The sequence below is a fragment of the Schistocerca cancellata genome, chromosome 8, assembly GCF_023864275.1.
Source record: "Schistocerca cancellata isolate TAMUIC-IGC-003103 chromosome 8, iqSchCanc2.1, whole genome shotgun sequence".
Classification (NCBI taxonomy): Eukaryota; Metazoa; Arthropoda; class Insecta; order Orthoptera; family Acrididae; genus Schistocerca; species Schistocerca cancellata.
Genome location: NC_064633.1, coordinates 281,197,670 through 281,212,986, shown reverse-complemented (window position 1 = coordinate 281,212,986; position 15,317 = coordinate 281,197,670). Strand labels below are relative to the sequence as shown.

General features: G+C 37.0%; 1 protein-coding gene across 1 annotated transcript in view; it reads left to right on the top strand.

The window, feature by feature from the left end:
- The window catches only part of LOC126095735 (sorbitol dehydrogenase-like), a 121,643-nt gene that overhangs the window by 19,397 nt on the left and 86,929 nt on the right, over positions 1-15,317 (top strand). Inside the window, exon 2 of the mRNA XM_049910503.1 lies at positions 14,665-14,698. Within this exon, the coding sequence (XP_049766460.1) occupies positions 14,665-14,698 (34 nt within the window). The remainder of the gene's footprint in view (positions 1-14,664; positions 14,699-15,317) is intronic.

The following is a 15,317-nucleotide window of genomic DNA, read 5'->3' as shown; positions in this document are numbered from 1 at the left end:
GTTTCCCCTTTCATGATACCTTCCACTCTCCCTATGTTCCATGTATTTAGGTCTGTAACACAATGCCCTGTCCATATTATCCACAAAATTAAGAAATTCTTCCACTGAATCTGTTGCACTGCGAATCAAATCCCATTGCAAATGCTCTGGTAATCTTCTCTTTAGTGTAGATATTTCTGTTAATACGCCCAGTGGCCTATCCAGATGATTTAATTTATTCAGTTCTCTAACACAGAACTCTCTCATACTTTCCTTTCCACTCTTGTAACTGGATCCATTCAAAAAATCGTTTTGCAATCTTAATTGTTTTGCTTGGCCCCAGTATTTGTTCAAGAACAGGTTTTCGAAGGTTTTAAAATCACAAAATTTATCATCATTTTGGTTTGCCCATGTTTGAGCTCCCCCTTCCAACTGCCTCTTAACATATTTAATTTTTGCCTGCTCACTCATCCCTGTCACAAAGTTATCCTTACACGCAGCTAGAAAGTCAACTGCATGGTATTTATTCTCCCCATTAAAAGGTTTTGACTGAAATCCATGCCCCAAAGGATATCCCAACAATAAATTTCCATTCCCTGCTACCACAGTATTAACTGTTTCCCTCAAGACATTTATTTCCCCTTTTAATTCCTTCTTATTGTCAGTAATTCCCTTATGGCAATCCAGCACTCCTATCTTAATGGATTCAATGTCTGCCTCTGTTTGTCTTTGAAATAATGTGCATTTCTGTTCCTGTACCTGAATGTGCCCCACAAGATTACTTTGCACAGTGTCCACCTTGGCTACTAGGCCTCTTTCAACCTCATCAACTCTCTCAATAATTCCCTCAACAATTTTAACTGTGTTTTCAACTTTATCTGTAATTTGAGTGAATTTGAGATCTAGCTGATCAAATTTTTCACTCACTGTCTTTATTTTATCACTAAGCCTTAATTCCATATCCCCTATTTTCGAATCCATTTCTCCAACTATCGCAGTTTTTATATTCCCTATTTTCGAGTCTATTTCTCCTAATTTACTAGTAAGTTTCACAAAAAATGTGCTGAGGTCACTTCCTGGTATCCAGCCTATTTCTTTTGGCATGCTAGGGCTACTACAGGTACTCCTAACATCCACTGATTCGCCTTCACTTTGAGATTCACGCATCTCATCGGCCATGGCTAATGAAAAGGACACAATTTTGCAATGTAGCTGCTGGCTGTACTTATCTTTTAAATCCTCGTGTGACGCGACGTCTGCAGTGAGCTCCGCAGCACAGCTATGCAATGAATCTTAATCGGCAGCGTGGACACACAGCAAACTCAATCAGGAGCGAGAACACGTTGCGTAGGCCCCTGGCAGCATGTAGTCGTGTTGGTCGATGGCACGGACGACGGCGTTGATCGTCGGCAGCACGTGGATACAGCTTCGACTGCTTTACCCGTAGCAACACATGGACGTGGCACGGACGACGGTTTCTTCTCGCGGCAGCACGTATCGCGGCACGGACGACTGTTTTACCCGCGGCAAATACGTGGTCGACTCATCAGACTGTGTAACTGACTGCTTCACAATCGTGGTGGCCTTATATCGGCGTAACCACGGGGCAGCGCGTATCTTGTCCAGCACAAACACTCCGGTACTGCTAATGCACCGATTTAGCTCAGAGCCCCCACACTGACTGTTCAAAAGCCTAACATCAGAAGGACATTCGATTCCGAAATACTATGGAATATGGAAGAAAGTCCTATCCCGGCTGAGCCCCCAATTGCAACAGAACTCGGGCTCGTTTACTACCTATTTTGTCACGTGGCTCATCTGTAAAGGGGGTTGGTAGTAAACGGTTGCATTATCGCCCCTATTATTGAGTCTGATATTGGCTGGCTTTTGAAGAGCAGTGAATTGAACTATACACGTTCAGATTGAAACTTATTTATTCAAAAGAAACACTTTAACGTTGTGGCCATGCATTTTTAAGTTCACAAATAATAATCGGTGCAATTCGTACACTGTTTGTCTCATACCCACACACTTTCACCTTGTTCCATCGCATACCCTGGCGTCCATGCTTGCACTCGCGGAAGTTTGCCGCTCCCAACTCGCCACCACAACGGCCAACCACAAAAGACCTCGATTTTCCCGCTCACATCCACAGTCCTGAGTCGGGTCACATGACACCACAGTAGTCAAAATAATTGCTAAACATGGCCACAATTCGTTTACAGTATTTTATAATATTTAAATACTTAAATCTAAATACATTATATAATTTTACAAATTATCACCACACTTATATAATTCGTTGCAATTAAAAGAAAACCAAAACACCATCCAACGGAACTACAACGTCCATCAAAACACAAAACAAGTATTTTCTGGTCTATTTTGCCCAGCATATTATCTCTGCTGCTGTGCTTTAAATTTTAAATTACTTGAAAGAGTTCCATATTATCCCCTGTTACCTTACACCCTTGTCCAAACAGTACTGCACCCAACTGTTTGCAGTTTCTAAAACAAGAAAATGAAAAATAGTTCTATCAGTCACCAGTCTTTATTCAGGCATTAACCCATTAGTAGCTGATAATTCTGCTGATGAGGTGAATGCCGCCCATGTTTAAGTTGTATTGAGGGACTACTAAGAAAATACCTCTCACATTTTTCCCATAATTTTGTCCTAGCAATGCCTATATTTTCATTTAGAATCTCATCACCTATTCTGCCAGTGACATCATCATCATCATCATCATCATGATCATATCATCACTGTCATCACTTGAATCACCTGCATGTTGTGGCTCTCACTATTTTTCATCCACAACTGCTTGCTGCTAATGACTACTGTCTATGGGGTCATCTTCCTCATCAATGCTAAAGCCATCCAGATCAGAAAATTCTCCATTCATCAGCAAATTTTCTAACTTTTTATCTGCAAGGTCCTTTCTTCTTAATAAAACAAATTACTTACCTTACGTAAACATACTAACAAGAACTGCAACGCTTACAATATTTCACACACGTAGTGTGGTGCAAATTGAGGAGGTTTTTGATTATATGGAGACATGTTTTGTTAGCACTAAATCCCTGTGCCCATTAAAATGGACATCTATTTCTCTCAAAAACAGGCTGTGGAAAATTTTATTTGGTATATTAGTAAATTAAATACAGTATCTAAGGAACACCAAAAACTATAATTCAAGCATTAATATTGACAAGTGATTTGTTTATAGGATATTATTTCCTAATAAAACATACACAGTCAACTGCCATGTTTTACTAAAACACAGATACTAAAACAGAAGTTCAGTTATTAATGTAGTATGCATAAGCTCCAGCAGTTGGAAGCTCTAAACCTGCTTTACTGGACAGTGGATTGTACTTAGCAAAAACTTGTATCTACAAAATGGCAGGCCATAACCTAAATCTACAGGCTACCATGACTGTTGTAACTGAAGTTAACTTCTTCTGGATTGTTAGGCTGTGTCATATTTCTTCTAAACAATCGACATTTTGACCCCTCTGCTGAGATCTCCTGCAGGATCCTGTGGTGTCCACTGTAGATGGACCCCACAAGACCATTAAGAACATTCCAGCAGAAGGATCTAAATGTTGATTGCTTAGAAGAAATATGATGGTGGCCAAACACTCCAGAAGATTTTAACTTTAAAACCTTAGTGACCATTTTAATGGATGTGGGGATTCTCAGGGTGATATAGGATTTGGCATCATAATACAATGAAAGTAAATAGTTCAAATACACATACACATAGAAAGAGGACATTTTATGAGGATAAAAAGTTCTACCAAGTCCTTAAAGTTTGGTAGCTGTACCAGTTTTACCAGGCTTGGATGTGAAATTTCAGAGTTCTACCATATTCTATCATTCATCACCTGTATGTATGGTTTCATGGAAGGAGGCTGAGTTTCCTTGCTGAATCCCAGATGGTCTCAAATACCATACTGATAATAATGTGTCTCAAAGACCATATTGATGATAAGGATGGATCATCTTTAGTGCTTCTGTTTCATGAACTACAGGCAGTAAGATACATCATGGAGTAGTTAAAGGAAACCCCTTATTATACAGTGGGAGAATTGAGCAGTCCACCCATACAACACAATCTGGTTACAGAGCTGGGACAATACAGTTATTCCAGATGAACATTCATTGTGTTCCAAAGGTCTGATAAAGTAGGAAAACATTCAAGTCACAGATATGCATTAACAAAATAAATCAGATGTCATAAAATCATTATACTGTTATAAAGTAGTAAAATAAAACATTATAAAACAGGGAAATAAATAAGAATGCTACAACTTAAAAGTAAATAAATAAAAAGTTAGTTGCTTTATGATTCCCAGATGTTAGCTTAATAACTTCATCCTCACATTCATAATTTTGTCGATTAATGGTTATTTGTGCACTAAGAATATAAGCCTGTTTATAATGAGTATTGTCACTTATTTAGCAGGAAACAAGAATCTTCAGTTTCTGAATACAGGTAACAATATAATTTTAAGACATGTTGTCTCTTTTGTTTTCCAGTGTCTCTTTTGTACTCATAGTTATAAATGTAAGATAAGATGCATACCATCTTTTGCAACTGTAATAAAAGTCTTATTTAGACAAGATCTGTTTCAAATTTTTTAAAGCATCTTCAGTGGTCACTGTAATGGTATGGTTTTCCTTATACATCTGTTTAACAAGATTAAAACAGTTATCACATTTTAAACTAGTGCTATTAAACAGTGTTAAATCATTGCTTGCATTGTGTTTTTCCCCACTCCTAATGTTCTTCTACATACAGTTGTTTGATTTTTGTACAAAGTGTATCACTGAGATGGATTTTAATTTTGTTTTCATTTGTTCTTATCCACTTACACCTTGTGTACTTTGTTTTGATGTTGCAGAATGTGATCATGTTTTGTTTTGTTTTTGTGGCTGTGGCAACATCTGTGATTCTTATACATGTGTGTGCATGTGTGTGTGTGTGTGTGTGTGTGTGTGTGTGTGTGTGTGTGTGTGGAGATAGTATGTCCTAACTTCTGTTGTGCACAAATCATTACTTTGTTAAAACTACTTTATTAAACACTGTGGTAGGTGGCATTAGTGGGCAAGTTCCTTGGTTTATGTGATACCATTTTTGTGGGGGCCAGAAGGTCTGTTGTTTATCTACTCTACTTTTTATTAGTTTAAGTAATGTTTGGTTACTAATGTTTGTTTGCTCATAGCTGATACACTCCTCACAAATAAAAACAAAGTGACACACAAAAAATCATAAAGAAACAAGAAGTGAAACTATATTACCAAAGAAATAACTCCATACTGAAATGATTAATGGAGGAGGATGATACTGACATGGGACACATTAAAAAATTGTCATTTACCAACTTTACCATATCAGAATGAAAATATAGCACCATCCATTCAAGACTTGCAGAACTAACTCAACAAGAAAACCATCTCCTACCGCAATAGAAACATTACAAAAATCATATTTGGTAATGAAACGCATCTCCTAACACCACAAGAAAACTTCAAAATTCAAAGTCAATCACAGAAAATAAATACATACTAAATGACTAAACAAACATTACTTAAAATAATAAAACATGTAGTAAATAAATAACAGCCCCTCTTGCCACCACAAAAACAATATCAGATAAACCAGGGAATGTATTCATTCATAATCAGGTACCACATCTCTCTCTCTCTCTCTCTCTCTCTCTCTCTCTCTCTCTCTCTCTCTCTCACACACACACACACACACACACACACACACACTCCACTCTCTCTCTCTCTCTCTCTCTCTCTCTCTCTTAAAAGCCACTCTCACTCATTTATATACACACTAAATTTAGGATATATCACCCTTATTAAACAGAAACAAATTATGTACACACTGCCTGACAAAAATGTGAAGCACCCAGAAGGAGAGGAGAAAACAAAATTAAACCTCATGGGTTGCAAGGTCATGTGATGTTATTTTAGTGATAAAATCAAGTAAAATTTAGAAAGAACTTGGCAGTATGAGCTCCCTTTTCACTGTAACATTGCACACCCTCTTGCATGGATACATGCACTGTTTCAGTTGGGAAGAGTGGAACAAAGCCATTGTATCCACTCTTGGGACAATCTGACTAGTAACTGTTGAAACTGGTACTTGATATCACAAACACTGATACTAGGCTGGAGTTGACACCCAAGCTGGACCAAAAATGTTGTATTGGGGACCAATATGGGAATCTTACTGGTCACTGGAACATCTCCACATTGTGCAGACGTTCATGGAGACATATATCATGGTGGATAAGCATTGCCTTGTTGAAAATGGCACCACAATACTGTCACATAAGATGTACAACACGAGGACGCAAGATGTCTGTGATGTGCCATTGTGCTGTCAGAGTTCCTCCAGTCACTACCAGCCATGGCATGAAGTTATGCATGATGGCTCCCCAAAAATATGACACCCAGAGTAACACTACTATTCCTCTCCAAACACAGGAAGAATGAGATTTCACCCTAGGTTAATGCCACACCTGCCAGCATTCTTCATCCAGGGTAGTGCAGAACAGTGATGCTCTCTGGTCAAGGCAGCCATTTCTGTTGTGGTGTTAACAGCAGCCTGTGCATGGGATGGTAATTTCTTAGTCTGGCTGCTACTCATCCCTAACCAATGGGGCAGGATGATGTATAATGTTGCAAGAAATCCATTACTTGTTCTTGGATATTAGACACAGATGTGCTTGGTGTACAGTACATTGATCCTCCTTTGTGGTGGTCAGACATTTCTGACTGGGACCTTGAGAAAGAGTATGCCTGCCCTCACATTCCAATGAAGTCCAATACTGGTACTCTGTCACATCTGCGTGTCCCACAAATCTTGATACTGCATGAATGCACCAACCAGCTGAATGGTGACCCATATGAGACCTCTTTAAATCCCTATCTGATGATGAAATGGTGCCTCACATGAATACATGACATTCCCATGTTATTCACTGTGATCACTCAACATCTGATGTGAACAATAACTCATCAGAACACACAAAAGCATACCATTACACAATCATGTCAATAAAACCTAAGAGACCATCTGATGCTGTCTACAGACTTGTTAACAACACTAAACATAAACAACACTAATGCACTATTTCAGTGAATCTTCCTACCACATTAAAACTGTGCACCAGACTAGGGCTCTGCATTTCATGTGCGAGTGCTCTACCAACTAAGCTAGCCATGCACAACTTACAACTTGCCCTCACAGCTTTGCTTCTACCAGTACCTCAACTCTAACCTTCCGAACTTTACAGAAGTCCTCCAGCATACATATTGGGGCTAGTACTCTTGGAAGAAAGGATACTTTGGACATATGGCTTAGCCACAGCATGGGGGAAAATTTACATTCTGTAGCTCAGTGTGTGCCAATTTGAAAGTTTCCTGATGGATTGAAACTGTGCCCCAGACCGGGACTTGAACCTCAGACCTTTATCTGTAGTGGTGGGCAAGTACTCGATGAGCTGAGCTATCCAAGAATGACAGCTATGTCATCAGCATATGCATATACAGATACATCTTCTTCATTTTCTCCAATTCGAAGTACTTCTTCAGTGGCAAGAATGTACAGCAAAGGGCTCATTGGGTCACCCTGTAGGACTCCGTTTGATTGCACAATGGGGTTCGAAAAAGAGAGGTTGTCTGATATTGTGATTAGGTTGTATTCGAAGATTGACTTGATTATTCTTGCCCATATGCTATCTTCTCCCATTGTGTTTCCTAGTTTTCATACTATGAGATCTCTTTCCAGTAGGTCAAAGGCTTTGGTAAAGTCTATGAACACTGTGTAGAACATTTGTTTCTTTTGTAGCACTTCATCAATGTTGTTTAGAAGAAGCCTGAGTGCCGTAAGTGTTGATCTTCCAGATCTGAAACCCATTTGTCATTCTGGGAGATGACAGTCCACAGAGGCTTTGATTTTTTGTGTAATTATCTTTGAAAACATCTTGAATTGAGTATTTTCCAGAGCTATCCCTCTGTACTTGTTTGGGTCCGTTGGGTCTCCTCTACCTTTGTAGAGAACTTTTATTGTCGAGTGTCTCCATTGTATTGGAGTTCTTCCAAGTTCCAGGCATTTGTTAAATAGTTTGTTCCATACGTGTTGAAGGGCCTCTTTTGCATCTTTTATATGTTCATTATATATATTATCGGGTCCTGATGCTTTCTTGTTCTTCAGTATTTTTATTACTTCTTTCGCATCTTCTTCATTTAGAGGTTCCAATATATTGTCTTTTTCCTTAGTTTGATGTTGTTTCTCTTTCTTTGGGGGTGTTTTGATTCCTTGTTTATTCAGTATCTTACTGAAGTGGTCTTCCCATTCCTTCATGTCTATATTTGGTGTATGAGCCATTTTGCTTGGTCTTGCTGCTATGTATGGGTCTTTCTCTGCTTCATCCACTTCTCTTTTACCTCTCTTTCTATGTATTCTTTTTTCTTCTCTTCTATTAGTTTTTTGTAGATTCTCCTCTCTTCTGTGTACAGTTTGTATGTTTCCTCATCGTGCTGGTTTCTTAATCTGTGGAGCATTCTTAGAACAGTGTTCCTTTTGCTGTAGCATTCAGCATCAAACCATCTTTTTGCCATCCTTATTTTTGGGTTTGTTCATATCACTGAATTTTTTAGGAGGTCTTCTATTTGGTCTGTTGCTTTTTCGAGGTCTCCTTCCTCTATTAAAGTTTCTATTTGTGTTAATTGTTTTTACTGGTTTGTTAATTTTTCTATATCAGTTTTTCTTTGTGTGATTTGGTGGGCCTTTCTTGCTGGTGGTGACATGACGATATTTATTTTTATCTTCATTGGAATGTGCTTTCATATAGGAGTAACGGAGTCATGCCATATTGGTTGAATACTTACTTCTATTTCTCCTCTTGTTAATGCAATATCAATGGTGCTTTTCCCATTGTGGCGTATGTATGTTGGTATCCGTGTATCATTAAGTAGGATGAAACCATCTTCTTCTAGGGTTTCAATGACTAGTTTTGTTTTATAGTTTTCTGTGTCTATTCTGTAGTTGAGATCACCTGCAATAATGTTGGGTTTTCTGTTGCATTGTTTGACGAGTGTGACTATTTTGTCGATTATTTCTACAGCATTTGGGTGCGGTTTAAAATAGGCTGCAATTATATTTATGTTTGTTGCTTATACTAGCATACTATTTTCTTGTTTTACTATTTTTTTGGTGGGCACCATCCAGGGTTTCAGTAGGATAAAAATTCCTCCCATGGGGCATCCTCTTTCTCCCTTCTTTGCCATTAGGTGATAATTGTACAAATCTTTATGTTGCCAGCTGTCTATCAGGGAGGTTTCTGTTAGAATTGCAAGATCCGAGTTTTGCAGAATGTCTGTTGGTGTTAGGTTAAGAGCACTTTTTACTCCCTTTGTATTCCACAAGACTGCTTTTATTTCTTGCCCTTCTGGTTTTCTTCTTAGTTTAATTGAGCTCTGCTCCCTATTCCATTGATCATCTTGGGAAACAAAATCAGCGTACTTTTATGTTTTCTGGCCATAATTCTGGTTCTTGTGTGATTTGTAGCTTTTCAAACGGAATGCCTACTTTGAAAGCTTTTTTGTCGCCCAGTGTGCACAGTTCTTCACATTCTAGTTGTCCCAGTATTTCATTCTTGTTAAGGTATTTCACTACTGTAGCACTTGTGGTGGTTCTCTTTACATTACAGATATATAGCCACGCTGTTGTTTCTGCTGCTTGCATTTCTTCGTCTTTTTTTGTACCCATTATGGCTTTATTATTACTCTGGTTTCTTCTGTACTAGCTCCTCCCTACCACAGTACTCCAAGTTGGTTCCCCTAGTTCATTAACCTGATTTTGGGTTTTATTATGTTGCTCATGTGCATTTATTTGGACTTGTAGCTGATTTTGTTGCTGGAGCAGAGGATTTCTGTATATTGTCATTCCCCCCTGGTTTAACTTTGTTGTTGTATTTAGTTTGTATGTTGTTTCCATCAGTTTTGGTTTTCTCTGGGTCTAGGTGACTTTCTTTTTCTAGAGTTTTTTTTTTTTTTGCTCCTGTATTAATATCCCTAGTTGTTTTTTTTAGGAAATCAGTTATCTCCTCCACTTTATGCCTCAGTTCTCCCATTTCTGTCTTATTTCCATCTTTTTTTTTTTGCTTTTTCTAGAAAGCTACCCACACTGATGTCTCATTTGAAGTTCATCTCAGATCCTGTAGGTGTCTCTTCCATCTGTCTCTGTCCACTATGTGCTGTTTCCTGAGTTTCGCCAACAGATGTCGCTAGGTGCCCAGCAGGCCACTGTCCGCTATGTGCTGTTTTCTGCATTTCTCCAATAGATGTCACTAGTTGTCCAGCAGTGCAGCTGTCTTCTCCCCCACTCGTCTCCTCTTGTTGGATGTTCCTAACCTCTCTTGTAGGATTCCTATTCTCCTCTTTCTTTGCTTTTGTTTCATTTTTCAAAGATTATAAGCATTTTCTTATTTCTCTCACCACCTCTAGTAAGTCGTTCTTCATTTCCTTCTTCATATATCCTCTTTCTTCTGCCACTTTTCCAATCATCACAAGAGCATTCTCAATACAATGCACTGCACTGTCCACCAATTTATCTTAATCAACAGAAAAGACAAAGTCTACATGGTATTATTTTCACATCTTGTATTATAGTTGCATAAATCACAATTGATTCCTAAATGATGTTTATAATCAGCAACAAACACTGCCAATGAGTAAATATACTGGGAAATGAGTGTAAGAATTTGATGATCTTTGAGAATATGCCTGCGAGATTTGAAGCTATACTCTTTACAAAGTATTCTTTTTCGTCATGTTGCCTGAATGAATATTTTGTTTACTTTAGGCACATTTCCCAGAAAATCGTTCCATACAGCAACAGGGAGTGAAATCATACAAATTGACCCCATTGCCCATGTCTGCAGGCCAACAAATGAAAGTTACTTTTAAGAGGAAAACACGCTGCACTGATTTTAATGTTGACTCCACTTTAGTTAGTAAAGCATTTGGACCTTAAGGAATTTTACATTCAGGGCTCCATTTTGTGTATGACCATTAACTTTTATTTCTGGTGCTAACAGATCCTTTTTATTTGTTTCAAATGGCATAATATGAGTCCTTGTCAGATTAAGACTTTGAATGTTTTTGTTGTGTAGCAGTAGTAGTTTGGTTCAGTTATCATCTGAGTTGTGTTCGGTAAGGTTGAGACTTAGTGCTTTTTTTGTGTCACACACAAACATAACTGTTTTTTGAAATTTGTAGGAGGGTTGTTTATGGGGCTGTCTACTACTTAGGTTTAATTTTTCTACAAACTAGGCAGTTGTGTAAAATAAACATATTGCTTTTGTCCAAGCCAGAAATTTCTATTATTATGATTTCTTTCTTGTAGCACAAACAGTTAATTTTGTGGCATAGTAAGCACATATAGAAATCAGTTTGGTGTGAAAGTCTGTGTGCTTAGAAAAATCAGCAAGTTCTATGGGATATGAAAAGAAATTGAGAGAGACAGTGTGTCACAGTTGGAATCAGTGAACTCATACAAATACCTGAGTGTAACCCTTTGAAGAAATATCAAATGGAAAGATCACATAATCACGGCCATAGTTCAAGCAGGTGGCAGACTTTAAGTTTATTGGTATAATACTGGAGAAATGCAATCAGTCTACAAAGGAGACTGTTTAGAAATCACTTAAGTTGGCTGTCCTAGAATATTGTTCAACTGTGTAGGAGCTATACCAGATGGGGCTAACAGGAGGATATTGAACATATACAGAGATGGGCAACATGAATTTCAGTTTTGTTTAACCCACAAGAGAATGTCTTAGAGATGCTGAAGAAACTGAACTGGCAGAGTCTTGAAGATAGATGCAACCTATCCTGAGAAAGCCTACTTATAAAGTTCCAAAAACCAGCTTGAAATGCTTACTCTAGGAATATACTACACACCCCTATGTACCACTTCCATAGAGATCATGAGGGTAAGATTACATTAATTACAGCATGCATGGGGGCAGCTAAAGAGTCATTCTTTCTGTGCTTCATATGTGAATGGAACGGCAAAAAACTCTAATAAATGGTTCAATGTAATGTACCAACTGCCATTCACATCAGAGTTGTTTGCAGAGTATAAATGTAGATGTATAAAACTGCATTTGACTGTGCAATTCTGAATTTAAAAGGTCAAAAATATTTTTAGAAAAGAAGGAAAAATGCCCTGTGTTTCACTTTTAGTAGAGAGTTACGTGAAATACATTTGGTGCAATGTAGTATGTATGTCTTATTATAGAAACAATGTTGTTTTAGAATGATAAAATAAATTTTTCAAGATTTTATTATCTTCACTCCTTTAAACTAGCTGTTGACTAAACATTCTTAGCTGTAATCTTTATTTCCAGTTGGATTTGCTGTACCGCCAAAGAACTTGGAATAAAAGTGACTAAAATTTGAGTCACTGACATTAGACACTATGACAAAGCAAGCTGGGATCACTTTACTTCCTCTCTTGTTTTGCTGTCTGCCTCCTTAAATTCATTTTATTTTCATTTTTGTGTAATTACCATTAACATGCAAGAGTATAATCTGCATTTCCATGAAAAAGAAAGGTTGGCCCTCAGTCTTAAGGAATATAGCACCAGGTCTAATTTTGTGCATAGTTTTGTGTATGAACTTAATTTCCTAATTTATTTTGACCATTTCTAGTTAATATCTTTTGCTACAGATTATTATAGGATGAAATCAGTAATTGTTTCATGATTTAGATTCTATTGTTGACTTATAAAAAAAAAAAAAAATTCTGTACTAATTGTAAACATTTGGAAGAAGAACTACTAGGATTATTAAAGTATTTATTTGGCACCATTCAAAAAAATATTGGCAAAGCCAGTCATTAATCAATTCCAAAATAATTACCAGATTTTTCAAAAGTATTATTTTTATAACTACATCTGTTAATTTCATCATTTAAACAAATAATTTGCCTAACCTTTGTGGTAGAAGGAACTATTTAAAAAAAGGAATTTTTCTATGTGTTCAGTTAATTGAATGGGTTATGTTTTAATTGTAATTTCTGTAACTTCAACATTGTACAATGTATAGTTTCAGTGCCTATTATTGTGAGGATATATAAAGGACCAATTTTTGGTCCCGAGACAGTCTGTCCACGGCCAATTTTCAGACATGAAACATGTGTTGGTCAGATTAACAACAATGTATCAACTTAACAGTGGAATAAGTGCAACACAAATAGGCCAAGTGTTAGAGCAATTAATGACAATGTCTGTTTAATTTATTTGAAAAATAGTGTCACATGTACTGTATTTTTCTGCAAGAACTGTGAACTGTGTGGTTAGGTTTTTACTGTTCATGGGCGTTGAACAGCAAACTGCTGTGTTAGTATGCTGATGTTGCCTGTAATCCATTAATGAGTGGCCATATAATTGTGTAATATTGGGGAAGGGGGTGGGGGATTGTGAACAGGGAAAGTAAATAACAGGGAAATGCAATTGTGGAACTGTCGGCTACATCATTTACTGTAGTCAGTGTTGAACTCCCCCCCTCCCCCCCCCCCCCCCCCCCCAATTTTTCAACCAGTGTAACAATGCAGTACAATAAAGTTAGCAAGAAAGTTACTAATTTAAAATAGTTAAAGTTTCTTCAGTTATGTATTTGCTGCATGCATAATATTTATGTGAGGGTAATTATCAAATGGCAATTGTGATCTACATGTTGTTAGAATAGAGGCTAGTTTTCATTGCTCACAAGTAACTACATATTTACTGTTTCAATGTAAACTTATACCAGAACATACCACAAGAACAAAACTCTCTCATTCAGATACTATAACTCTTCCAAATAATTGATTTATGGTAACAACAGATAAAAATTCTATGCAAATTAGGGACTTTCACCACTTCAGTTTAGGAATTTCTTCCTATAGTCAAGATCTCTGACAGGTGGCAAAGTTGTCACCAGTTTTCAACGCTGAAGTGCTAACAGCTCCATGCCAATGCAATAGCCACCTACCAAGCTGTAGCAATGTTGAAGCATTACCATAGAGACATTTACAAAATCTCACTACTTTATTGGTCCATGAAGCTACTGTGCCCAGCCCACAGCAATTGTCAGGGATCAACTATGCCACTCAACTATAACAGTTTTACTCCTACAATTTTATTCACTCTGGTGCAACGGTTTAATCAACATTCTATATAATTCAACATAACATAGCTCACTGATTCTACCAATACTGAGTGCTATGATTGATACTTTTAGTAATGAATATGTAATTATAATTTTTGACTTTCAGCTGTATATAAATTGTATCAGCAGAACACTATTATTATAAATGTGTCTAAATCATATTTCCTTAATGCCAACATATTCTGTGTAACCCAGTGTTCAGTTGCTTTGAGGAAAAAATTGAAACATTCAGTAGACTGCCTATAAACATCTGATAATTCCAAAACCATCACAATAATAATAATAATAATAATAATATAGAATTAAAAGTAAAATATTCATTAAATGACAATTTATTTTTTTCAGTGTGTTTATTTTTGTTGTAGCTGGATAACTGATTTTGTTTTCATCATCCCATCATGGTCATTACTTATTTACAAAAGAATCATTTCCATTTTTTGCAGGAAAAGAGACCAATTCCAGAACCTGGAGAAAATGGTAAGTTTTGAAGAGAAAAAGGTGTTGTTTTGACTGAGTCTTGACAGTTTTATTTTTCCTGGTATGCAAATTATTTTCCTAAAACTTGAGGAGAATTATTGGCGCATTGTATTAATGAGAGGTGGAGTATTCTTAACAATACCAAACAGGAGGAGATGTGTGTGTTCTTTTTTTTCTTTTTTTTTTTAAAAAGAAGCTACTCAATTTACGCTAAACCATTTAAGCACTAATAAAAAAAAAATTATTACTGTATTTTCTCTGTTAATGTTTCTTTACTCCTTTTAACAAAAATTCTGGTATCAGCAAGGAGGAATAATTTTCGTCCTGATTCAAGTACAATAGTTGGTCACTGATGTATCCTAAGAGCACTCAAAGGCCCATGACTGAACTCTGCAGAATTTGATTGTAATTTTTCTTTAAGCAAATCTTGTGGTAGCCTTTCCTGAATCACTTGTGCACCCTAGCAAAACTTTCTGCAACCTTTTTCTCAAATATCAGCAAAAATGAGAGCAACAGTGTTGGAAGAGACAGATTGATACTTACTGTAAAGAAGACATGACAAGTGTAGACAGGTACAATTGAAAAACACATATAGCTTTTGCCCACAGCCTTCATCAGT